The sequence below is a fragment of the Gambusia affinis genome, linkage group LG12 (assembly GCF_019740435.1).
Source record: "Gambusia affinis linkage group LG12, SWU_Gaff_1.0, whole genome shotgun sequence".
NCBI classification, from domain to species: Eukaryota; Metazoa; Chordata; class Actinopteri; order Cyprinodontiformes; family Poeciliidae; genus Gambusia; species Gambusia affinis.
Genome location: NC_057879.1, coordinates 18223269 through 18236063, shown reverse-complemented (window position 1 = coordinate 18236063; position 12795 = coordinate 18223269). Strand labels below are relative to the sequence as shown.

The 12795-nt window shown below is 37.0% G+C and overlaps 1 protein-coding gene across 3 annotated transcripts in view; it reads right to left on the bottom strand.

Annotated features, from left to right (window-relative positions):
- b4galt2 (UDP-Gal:betaGlcNAc beta 1,4- galactosyltransferase, polypeptide 2) overlaps positions 1-12795 on the bottom strand; it is a 147850-nt gene that overhangs the window by 117759 nt on the left and 17296 nt on the right. The window contains exons 1-2 of one of the 3 annotated variants that reach the window (XM_044134021.1): positions 7174-7549; positions 3306-4111 (exon numbers count right to left, since the gene is read on the bottom strand). In XM_044134021.1, the coding sequence (XP_043989956.1) occupies positions 3306-3651 (346 nt within the window). In that variant the 5' untranslated portion in view covers positions 3652-4111; positions 7174-7549. Of the gene's footprint in view, positions 1-3305; positions 4112-7173; positions 7550-12795 lie in introns of those variants that run through there. The other 2 variants (XM_044134023.1, XM_044134022.1) reach the window with 2 other exon arrangements.

The window sequence follows — 12795 nt, the reverse complement described above, 5'->3', positions numbered from 1 at the left end:
ATCTTAAAAGTAAGTGTTTCTGTCTTCATTAAACAAAGTAAACCAATTAGTTTTGACCCACAGTTCTAGTCTTCCATTTGAAAAAATACAGATACCTTAACCTGCATGTACACCTTTAAAAGCTGCATAAAACTAATTGCATCATTTAAATGCACTAGTCAATAAAATAAAATTAATCAAGTGTTTCAGGACTGGATGAAAGTACTCATGACAGAATTAGAGAAAAATCATAAGCCCCACTGGTCACAGTCATTGACAACGGTACAGCAAAGGAAAGCAGCCTCCAGAGAAATCAATAATGAGGGACAAAGTGAGAGTGAGTAGATAAGAAACCTTTCCATCATCCATGGATCAATGTTTTGAGTTTGTTACTGATGCACAAGCAGAGCCAACTATACAGTCATAGTTATTAACCTAATAATACACAAGCATGTTTCTGATTTTGATTTAAAATATGTGATGGTGGAGACAGTGGTAGCATTTCATATAGGTCCTATGGGCAGTTGTGAACTGCCCATAGGCTCCCTGCCCATAGGCTTCCTGAACCCCCTGAGCCTAGTGTATGTGCTGAATTTAATCTATGATTTAATTTTTACATTTTATTTGGTGCAAGGAGCAAGAAAGAAGGGGCTTGACAAGTGCATACCTAATGCAAAATCAACCACTGGGTGGGAATATGAAACATTCTTATTAACCAATCCGTATTCACAGTGAAACTGTAAAAGGAAAACATTAAAATAACCACAAATGTCAGGACAATTCAGAAAGCAAAGCAATTATTGTCATGTAAAGTGTGTTTAAAAATATTGTATAGTATGCGCTAAATCAATTATGAACAAAATTAGCCTTTTATGCTCTCAAAATATTTATGATATCTTCTCTAACAATAAAATGTTTTTTTTTTTTTACATTCCTCTTGGTCCAACTTTAATTCCTCAGTAGTAAGAAACATGACCAACACAGAATGAATGGCTTCCTTCACTTCCTCCACTGCAATTGCCAAACTACAATCATAGTCAGACTACAGTTCTAAAGTAGTCCAGAAAATCAACGTGAATCATTCAAAACCCCTCAGTTTGTTCACATATCGGCCAGGTTCAAATTCAACTGGAGAACTAATTCTCAATGGGAGAAATCCTGAACGAAGCACTGACGGGAGATGAGAATTGAGCTGAATTGTGTAGAAAGCCAATTGCCAGGCTGCCCAAGACCTGAATGATGGGAATAATTAAAGACACAGTCAAAATTCCAGCAACCTAATGTGAGAATTTTGGAAAAGGATGTCCAAATCATTTAATCCAAGTCATATGTTTGAAAAACAATTCAACCAAATATTATGGAAATGCAAGTACATTTCTGTATTTAAAGCTAAAAAAATAATTTTATTGATCATAACTGTCCTAAAATGGGAGTTTGATTTAATTTATTTAATGTTAGACAAACAGGAAAAAAGTATGTATATTAATAGACTGCATGTAAATATTTAACTTGAACTCTATAGAAATTCATGCTTTAATAAGGTGAATTCACCATGTGTTCTTCTGAATTCAATCCATATTTTTATGACTTGTTGAAAACATTCATAAGTTATAGAAACCATTTTAATGTAATAAATCTACAGCAAACTTTATACTCTATACTAGTACACTTGAGATACTCGCAGCTTGATTCCAATTTGCGTTGAACATTTTAAGTAATTCATCTATAAGTTGCATGCAAGGAAAAGAAAGCACTGAAGAGAAACACTAAAACTCTGGTGTTTGCTTGTGTTGCTATTTATGTTTCTACAGAGAGGCTTTAGATCTGACTTCATGAATCTCATCTAATAGCTCCACTGCGAGTCTATCAGGTTGAAATACAACCTGGTAAAACCATTTAATGTTCTAGCCTGACCTAGAAAAAACATACTCCATTTGTTATTTTTGTCCTAAATGGAATAACTGAGAGATACGTTTTTTCTTTTTTAGACTTAATATAATCTTTTTAATCTTAAGTTTGGAAGTTAAATACATTTGATCCATGTTTTATCAGTTTATTCATGACTGCAATCAATGATGTGCACATCCTCCCCTATTAACAGTGCAGGTTCTGCAGTGAATCTAGTTACGAGCAAGAAGCCTAAACACTGAACTACTAAACAAATCAAAGATGAAAAAGTTGTAAAAAATCCTTTTTAACACTATAAGATTCAATCAAACATATGGACAGAGCTTGCACTGTATCTTATTCATACTTTTTCACTTTCATTTTGTAGCATCACAGCCATAAATTGTGTATTTTGCCAGGATTTTAGGCGATAGACCAACAAATAGAAAAAACTTAATTGTCAAAACGAAGAAAAAACAAATAGTTTTGTACAGGTTGTACAACTAAAACTCTACATAGGAAGCATTTATATTCAAACCTCTGACTCAATAATAGTCATCTTTAGTTGCATCCATTTTCTTGTACCCTTGTCCCTAATGGGGTCGGGAGGTGCTGGTAGCCAATGTTCCAGACAGGCGGGGTTCACCCTGGACAGGTCGCCAGTCTGTCGCAGGGCAACACAGAAACAGACAGGACAAACAACCATGCACACACACACTCACACCTACGGAGAATTTAGAGAAACCAATTAACCTGACAGTCATGTTTTTGGACTGTGGGAGGAAGCCAGAGAACCCGGAGAGAACCCACGCATGCACAGGGAGAACATGCAAACTCCATGCAGAAAGACCCCGGGCCGGGAATCGAACCCAGGACCTTCTTGCTGCAAGGTAACAGTGTTACGAATTGCGCCACTGTGCAGCCCAGTTGCAATTACTGCTGCTTAAATTCACTTAGACTGAATGGAAAGAATCTGCGAACATTAATGTAGATCTAACTAAATATTTCTGGTCATTGTCCAAATGAAAGGTGAATCTCTGCTCCTGTCCCAAGGTTTTTGTAGTTATTATAGGATTTGTCTTTTTTCCCCTCATCCATTTACCTATCAACCATGGCTAGATTCCCTGTTCCTGCTAAATAAATAAGTTATATATATATATAAAGATCCCCATTGCATAACGGCGCTACAACCTTATTATAGAGTGTAAATTGTGTGTTCAGCATAATGTGAAGTCTTGGCTTTCCTCCCCACACAGTATATGAAACAGTGTGTGGAATATTTCAAGCACACTTTGGAGTACAAGGATAACCACAACCCCGAGTACCATGCTTCATTTAAACCTTTGTCATATATTGTACCACAAAGCAAATGAATCTACAGAAGTAGATTTAGAACCCCACATCAAGCACCACAAGAAATTCAGAACGTCGTTACTCACCCAGGCCTGGTGGATTCTCCGGACACGGTGGCAGCGGTTTGGGAGAAGGTGTCTGATTGTTCTCAGGCTGCACACTCGGGACCAGCTGTTCAGCAGCAGCCAGGTAAGTGGCTGATGTCGCATTTGGTCTCGAAAGGTTGTAGTAGTAATAATGATGTCCGCTGCTCGTTCCGCTCCCGTTATTCCTGGACCCGTTTCTGCCGTTGTTGAAGCGGCTGAAAAGGTCAAATCGCTGTGAGTAGACGTCGAAGTACAGGATCATCATGATGAGGAAGTGGAGCAGGCAGAGCAGCAGGACGCCTTTGCAGATGCGCTCCAGAGTCCGGCCCAACATCAGCCGGGTCATGGCAGACAGAAGTGGCCGTCCTGTGACGACCAGCCACGGCAACGCTGGCGTGGCGCAGCTATATGAGTGCCATCATTCTTTTGTTTCTGCAGGTGATATCAGCTGCTGCTAAATCACTTATGAGCTCATGTGGATCGTTGATGCTCAGTTCACTGACTTCAGCATAAACTTTGGGTCTGTCATTTTCACTAACATACTTTGCAGAAGATGTTCTGAAGGTAAAAGATTCTTCTCTGAAAATCCATTTATCCTGACATATAGATGTGCCAAGCAGTAGCACAAGCATTGAGGTTCTCCATTTTTAACACAGTTCAAGAAGTCAAAGATATGTTTCTTATGTTGATGATTTCCAAATTGGTGAATGGATTGATGTAACAAATGTTCATCGGTGAAGAGTATCTGCTGATATGCCCATTGGAAGGGCTTTTTCTCTCATGGCACCAAGAAGGTAGTCACAAACCTGAAGAGGGAAAGAAAGAAAGAGTGAGGAAACCGTGTCAATGGTCAAAAGGGTCCTCTAAGAAGTTTTGTCTGTTTTTACTTTCAAATATTTCAGATCAAACACATTTTAATGAGCCCAAAGAAACCAGAGGCAATACAAACTTTAGGTTTTTCTTTTTCTTCTCCGAAGAGTTTTTGCGGCACTAGTGGCTTGTATTTTTGCGACAGTAGGCAGACAGGAAAGAGGGCAAGACATGCGGCAAAGGTCGAAGTACGGGACCGGGAGTCGAACCCGTGACGTCCACATCGAGGACTGGGGCTTTCAAGGGTGGGGTGTGCTAACCCCCTGCACCACCACAGCACGCCCCAAACTTTAGTTTTTAAACGTCTTTTTTTTTATTATTATTAAGAAAGGAAAGCAAGATTTTCCAATCTAAAAACATGTGATAAACCAGATTTTTAATTTGATTAATTTCATTAACCACACCCAGAGCTGATTTCTGTCTGACCTGTAGAATGAATAGTCCACTTAAAGTAAAAGATTTCTAAGAGCAACACAACACACACCAATGTAAAGAAGAAAAAGAAAAAATGAGAAGCAAAGTCACTGAAAAAATTCAGCCTGGAATAAAGCTATTTCTTAGAAATTAGAACTCCAGTAAACCAGTGTCATTATCCACATATTAAGAAAACATGGAACAGTGGTGAACCTTCCCAGGAGTAGACAGCCTGCCAAAATTATTCTAACAGAGAATAAGCTACTCATCCAGGAGGTCACAAAAGAACCCAGAACAATATCTAAAGCACTGCAGGCCTTGGATTCACATAAAAATAAGACTAAACAAAAATTACATCAGTTGCAGAGTTCACAGGAAAATACCACTGCTGACTAAAAACCAACATTTGCCAAAAAAAACATCTAGATTATTTATCCCCAAGATTTAGGAATATACTCTGCTCACTGGCATCAGAAAATTGAGACTGTATGGAAGACAGTTGCTTCAGGCACAAAGCCAACACTGCATTTGAGAAAAAGGTCATCATACTGACTGTCTAACATGCTTGGGGAAAGTGTTATGCCCTAGGTCTGCTTTACCTCTTTAGGACCTTAACAAGTTGCCTTCATTGATGGAACTACAAATTCTTTTCACTAGTAAAATCTCATGATGGACAATGTCTGGTCAACACTTCATGACCTTAAGCTCAAGAGCAATTAGATTAAACAGGACAATGATACAGTGGCTGAAAGAAAGCAAAATTAAGTTTTTCTCTGGAGTGGCATGTCAATGTCTGAACTTAAATCTGATTGATATACTGTGCCATGATCTTGAACAGCCTGTTCATGCTGGAATACTGTCCAATATGTCTGAATTATATTCATTCTGCAAAGAAAAGTGGGCCATACAGTCATATCCAGACTCCATCCATCTGTCAGCTATATCCACTTATCCTTGCAGGATCGCAGCAGGACTAGTGTCTTTCTCCAGTGGTCATTGAGGGAAAAGTGAGGGTCTGCCTGGACAGATCGCCAGTCCATTGCAGGGCAACGTAGAGAGACACAGGGCAAACAATCATGCAAACACACACTCACATTTGAGGACAATTTAGAGAGACCATAACCTAGCTTATGTATTTGGAACATGGCAGGAAGCCGGAGAGCACAGGGAGAACATGCAAAAAGACCCCAAGTCGGGACTCAAACCCAGGTTCTTTTTTTTTTTTTTTGCAAGGCAGCAGCAGCACTACAAACTGCTTGATGTCAGCTGTCACCACCAGAAGTGGTGCAAGCAGTCATTAGGTTTGTTATGCATAGCTTTCCATAGCTTTCCTAATTTTCAGCTCATCTTTAATATTTTATTTGATAATCTTAAAAATGTGGCAAAAAAAGCAGAAAGAAACAATCTGTAAAGGACAAATCCTTTAAATACAAAGCATTGTAATTTAAATGTCAAGATTCATTTTCCTGTTTCCATTTAAATAGTCATCCTCTTTTCCTGCCTTAAGCCAGTGCAGGTGAAATGTTATTAATTTTAGAGGTGTTTTCTGACTCAGTACAGAGACTCCTTGCATTATTAGCAGCATAAAATCGAACTAAACATAATCAATCTTACACTGGCACTTTCAGTATTCAGTGACCTTGTTCGTGTTGGCAATACCTGGTTGAATAGCAATGAAATAAATGTAGAATTTTTCTCCCAGCAGAAAAAAACAAGTACACACGTGTATTTCAAGAAATAAAAAGGGGGTGGAGGGAGAATACACAATCGATAACAAAAGCATTTACAGACGCAAACGAACCGAGAGCCTTGACTGGGGCAGTTCAGCCAAATTGACATGCCAAGTCAATTTTCCAGTCAAGTGGTTTAAAAAGCATTTATGATAGAATGAGACTGCAAGTGGGAATACACAAAGCAATGAACATATGAGGAAAAGAGAGGAGGAGGGCACTCTTAGTGCATTCCCAGGAGCGAATTACTGAAGGGTTATAGCTTTTCCAATAAATGAGAGGAAAAGAAGAGGAAGATAAAAACCCAGAATGACATCAGATTTCCTGATGAAAACCACAAGAACTTCTATAAGCTCACAATATTTTTATGCTAATAGCAGTACTGTGAAAAGAAATGAAATCTAAAGAATATGACAGCTCTGATTTTATGCACAGCTGAAGATTACAGACAACCTCTAGAAAAGTCTTGAATTTGTAGAGAATAACAAATCTTTGTAAGCTTTCTTTGCAGAGATTTTTGTTTTGTCTAAACATTCTAATTAAAACAATGTAAGCTAAAATTAAATCAAAATATATGCCATCTTGGCAAAATGCATAATCACTAAATTGTAATGACTTTAATGTCAACATATAACTTTTACACTGGACTTTAATGCATTAGATGATAGAATGCCAAGTATGTAAGAAACACTTTAATCCAATGCAAAAACTTACAGCAGCCAATATTTCTTTTCTTTTTTTACTTGTGAAAATCATCATTTATAAAACATACAGTGCTATAAAAGTGTGCATACCACTTGAATCCCCTCGGTTTATACACCAATAACTCTGGCTTAATAAGGTCATGGACCCACCTCACGTTCTGTGCGATTTCTAGCAAGTCTCCTCCAGGATCTCTCTGCGTTTAGCTCCACCCATCATCTCAGTTCTCGTTATCCTATCTTACTGAAAACATCCTCCTGCATGATACTTCAATTTCCATATTTTGCTGCTGGGGTGGCACATTCAGGGTGATATGCAATGTTAGCTGTCTGCCTCCCACTGTCTTCTGCATGTAGCACCATCTAACCAGTGCATCTTAGTTGTGTCTTCTACAGGGCTTGTAACAACCTGTAAATAGTTGTATTTGGTTTGAGATGTTCAAAAGACATTATATAAAGCATGTTTCAAGCATGCTTTAACTATATCCATGACCTGTCTGGTGTGCTCCTTGGTCTTCATGATGCTCTTTGCTCACAATTGCTCACTAACAAACCTCTGAGCTAAAACCTCCACAGAGCAGCTGTTAACAATTAGATGAAATTACACACAGCTGACGTCTGTAGGTGACTTCTGTGGGCAATTGATGGCACTTTATTTAGGGAAATCAGAGCATATCTACCTGTTTAAATTCATATACAAGTAAAGTACACACAATTTTGTGGCCAAAATGTAAAAATGTTACAGGAATTTGTGTCCTTTGGCAAGATCCTCAATTAGTATCAACCGAAGTTTAATGGAGTTTAGTTTAATTTGGATTCTGTGCAGAATCTTAATCAATCTATGTTCTTGTTCACATCTTGTTTTCACCAAAATTGTTATTGTTTTTAAATTATTATTTCACATTTTAGGCTGATTTTGTGCTGTAGTATTACATCCAGAAATGTGTCTTTAGGTACTTACACAGAATTCTTATATTTTCAATTCTTATCTGTACATTTATATCTTAAGATATCTTTTAGTTTCCAAACAATGTATATTTGGTTATATTCAGATATTCTAACATTTGTTTTACTAAAACCTTGTGGCCATCTCCCTAAATTTCTGCAGGTTTCCAACAGGAGAGGAAAATATCTGTGCATTTGCAAATTACACAAATGTATGGTTTCTGGCACTTTACATATATCACTGATATATGTAAAACGCCTGCAGGACTCTAAAACTGTTTTCTAGGAAGTCTCCTCTGTATTCTTCCATTTGTAGATATTACCTGTAGACAGTCCACTGACTGATCCTCAGGTGTGCATGTGAATAAACTATACATTATAGTGTGAATTAAAATAACATGATTTTACATATCAATCACACCACAATGCTTTTCATGGTTTTTGAGCCATGGTAGCTGTTTTAGAATCCTAATCAACTAGGATATTTCTTTGATAGGTAATCAGTCTGAAAGAAAGTAATATTTTGACCTTATTTTGTCTTTCAACAAGGAAGATTCATAAGAAGAGAATTTCCTCTACTGTGCAGATATTGAGCAAAGCTCAGCAGGGAAACCAGAAAAAAAAAATCCACAGCCAGGATTGAGAACCTGTTTTGCTCAGTTGCACAGGATGTCTCAAAGATCAGTGAAGACAGAATACAGATCAGCACTTTTCCTCTTATATGGGAACAAAAAGAAACCCTGAAGGCTCCAAATCCATTTTTCTCACAGCATCTTTGTTATCTAGCATAACACTGAAGTCTTTCCAATTCTACAAGTGGGTGTGAGTATTGTTTTGTTTGTTTTGTTTTACAAAGGTCATCTGACTCTTTTAGATTGTTTTTAAAGTTCCTGTCTCTACCACCCAGGCCTTCAGTAGCTTTCTCTATGGAAATATCAAGCACACCAGAGCTGAGTGCTCAAATTTACCTTAACATGGTAAAATGTAAACAAAACCAGAAATGAATCTTTAAAACTTAAAGTCTAGAAATGGTAGACAGATAGAGACTTTGCTCCAGTCACAGAGAGAAAAAGACCCATTTTGTAAGCAGTTTATTTAAGGATGCCTTTAAATCCCTTTTTAACAACAGCAATAAATTTCATAACAGAAGCCCATTATATCATGACTGCCAAGGAGTCCACTGAGAAATACTACAATAATAACTGCCAGTTTCTGTCTACACTAGGTTTCAGTGCTGCCTCTAAAGACAGAACAGTACAGAGATTCTGTCATCACTTTCATCATCACCATCACCATAGAGGCAACGGGTCAAGTCAAATAAAAACAGAAATATGATGCAAATGATAGCACATTTGATTAGGTAAAAAGACAATTGCTAGAGGTCGTGAGGAAGTACGTTCAGAAATATTTTTTCTGGTCTGATACAGCAGAAGAATGTCTCACTAACATTTTCTATTCTTTTTTGTTTTTTCAATAATGTGAAAAATAAAATGAGATTTTCCAGACATCTATTATTATTTCTTTCAGCTACAAACTTGTGAACTCATAATAGCCAATATTCTATGCTATGATCACTGTGTTTACTATGCTGTTGTAAATCACACATGGCAAACACTATGATGTACACTGTAGCAAAACAACAAATAGAAACATAACAAAACTAGCATGCCAATGTATCATATATATATATTATATAGACAAATGGTCCCTAGAGACATGTAAACATGGAGTAAAGGCTGATTAATGACCAAATAAGCTAAGATGTCATAGGATGTGTTTATGATCTATAATTCCATAAAATGTTTCAATGCAATTTAGAATAAAACATTTGAGTTTAGAAAATGCACAGAGGAGCTGACGTAATGTCTTGCCACTCTTTTTCTCTAACCACAGAGGACAGGTTCGGAAATAAATTCTACTTACACTAAGAAGTAAAACCTGTGAGCTTCTTTTAACAGGAAATGGAGGAGTTCGCTGAGCGAATTCCATTTCCAAGTAAATCTCTCACACACAGGGCTGTTAACTTGTTAATGTGCACCTTTGAAATTTACAATTCAAATAAGGCTTGATTAGATCACAACTAACAAATATATAATACATTAGTGACAGATTATGCATGTTTAGATTAATCGATCAGAAATGCATTTATTTAGATTAGATCATTAACATGTAGTACATTAGTCCAGCTGTGGAGAAACTGTAACATTGGCAGACTGTGAAAGATCTCTTAGAGACACTGTAGTCCATCAATGTTCTTGGGTCTTGTCACACAAATGTGATGGACTCTTTCAAATGTCACATGTATATATTAAAATATCAAAGAGCAAACTTAAATGATTTTCTGTCTGCAACATCTGTATCTTACATTTTTAATTTGGTCAGCAGATGGACGCCCAGATTGGTGATTTGTGATGCTACATAATTCATCGTGTGGGGACCGAGCATATGTCTCAAGGAGCAATGGTCTATAAAAAGTTTTTTTTTTTTTTTTTTACAAGAAGGGTCAACAGAAAACAAAACCTCGGGGCTTCCATCACATCATCAGTCACAAGGATAAAGCCTGTCACAAACAGAAGAGGTAGATAAGAAATAGAAATAAATATAAAAGCTATTTTTAATTCTTGGGATGTATTGGTAATATCCAGAAAAAAAACTCCCATCAAGAATATTAACTTCATTTCTATATCTTTGAGCACATAAAATCAGAAAGTCTGATGATAACATTTGGATCACAGTGTGTCATATTCCCAAGTTTAGATCACGTCTAGTAAATCTCAAAGCATGAGGGGAAAAGCATCTCTCAGCGTAAATAACGTTTATTGATTTATTCCAAATGTTGCTGTAGGTTTTAAAGAGACAATTAATTTATGCTTCTAACAAGTGTCAGCTCCTCTGATGTAGGAACACATTTGATTTTGGACAAGAGGTTGAATATTAATCAAAGGCAACTTATGTATTTTTTTCTCCCTTATGTAGAAATCATTAGATAAGAGAGCATAATGAAGACCAAGAAACACAACAGATAGGTCGGGGATACAGTTGTGGAGAATTTTAAACCAGGATTAATTTCTAATACAATATCTCAGGGTTTAAACATGTCACAGAGCACGGTCTAATCCATCATCTGGAAATGGAAAGAGAATAACACAACTGCAACCACTTAAACTGACCAGCAAAGGAGTGCATCAATCAAAAGAGCAGCCAAGAGGGACATTTTAACTCGGAATGAGTTACAGTGATCCACAGGTCAGACCCAAGAATCTATTGACAGGACAACTGCAACGCACTCCAAAAATGGAAAATGTTGACCTAAAATGCAAGACCCTATATATCTGTGGTTGAAGAACAACACCACACGTAAACACATAATTTTCTTTAGAATGACAAGAAAGCTGTGCAGAATTGTTGGGAAGATGGATGGAGCTAAATGCAAATCGATTCTGAAAGAAATCCAATTACAAGCTGGGAAAGACTTGAAACAGAGATGGAGCTTTACCTTCTAACAGAACAACGACCCTAAACATGCCAAGAGAGATAAAAAAATATATATATAAACACATTTACATAAAAAAGCACTATAACACTTTGAAGTTTGTGGCTTGTAGCATGAATAATTTTGCAACCATTTGTCTTTTGATTAAAGTGCAAACAACGAACACTTCTCATAAAAAGCCTTTACCTTAACTGTGGTGATTTTTATTGCAAATTTGGATGACTAGAGGAGATACAACATGCAACTGATTGCGTTACTCATAATTAAACACACACATCTCTACTCTCTTTACATTGTGTTACATCAGTGTTGTTTTGTGCTGCAACATTTACCTGTTTTCTCAGTCATTCTCACACCTCTGATTATCTCTCGCTGCCTTTCACACAGGTGAGTCTCAGTAACACAACACAACTGTTGGAAGTTCATACAGTAACACACCTACCAACATAAAATTACCTTCACAGCTGGATTGTGCAGCAAGAAGAAAACAAACATTGCAGCACTGAAAGTCATGCTCAAGGGCACCTTTGCTTGATCGACATTTACCTTGTGTTACAATGCTGAAGCAGACTGAGAATCACACATGGAAGGAGGAGATGAGGAAAGACTGATTAAAACACATATCATCTGTGAATCAGACAGATACAAAAACTGTAAATCTATAAATTGAACATTCATTACCTGTAGTTTGAACATAAAGTGACTGTCACATCTTCACATCCCACGCTATTAACTTACAATAAAAAAGCAGAGGAATAATTAACTATACTAGGCTTGATTTGCCTTTCATTGGCATAATTCTTGATCACTTCTAACAAGATTTGAGGCACCATCTATTCTTAACCCAACTCTTACACCTCCTGCTGTAGGGGTATCTGGCTACTATATTTTCATGTTGGAAATGTATTTTCACTGCTGAGATCTAAAACTTTTATTGGTTTTCTAAAAGTCTGAAACTCAACAACCAACTAAATCATGATTTTCAGCAGATGTTCCCAGTTGAGCCCTCGGGCTGCAAGCCTTGTTTAGTTTGCTTTATGTGCATTTCTCTACTAACAGATGAGGAAAACAGCAGATGTGCGACTCCCATCTTTACTACTTAGAGAAATCTAAAAATAAATTAGACTTTTTTCTATTAAGACTAGAACACATTTTATATGAAAGGTGTTGTGTGCAGAATATTATCCGTAACCCTTGATATTGTCTGACATTTATGGTAATGCACATATATTCTTTCTGAGATAGAAGAGGCAGTGTGGTGTGTTTCTGTTTATAAACATTTGCATAAGATTAAGGTCAGGGTTTTGACTTGGTAATTCTTTAACATTAACTTTAGT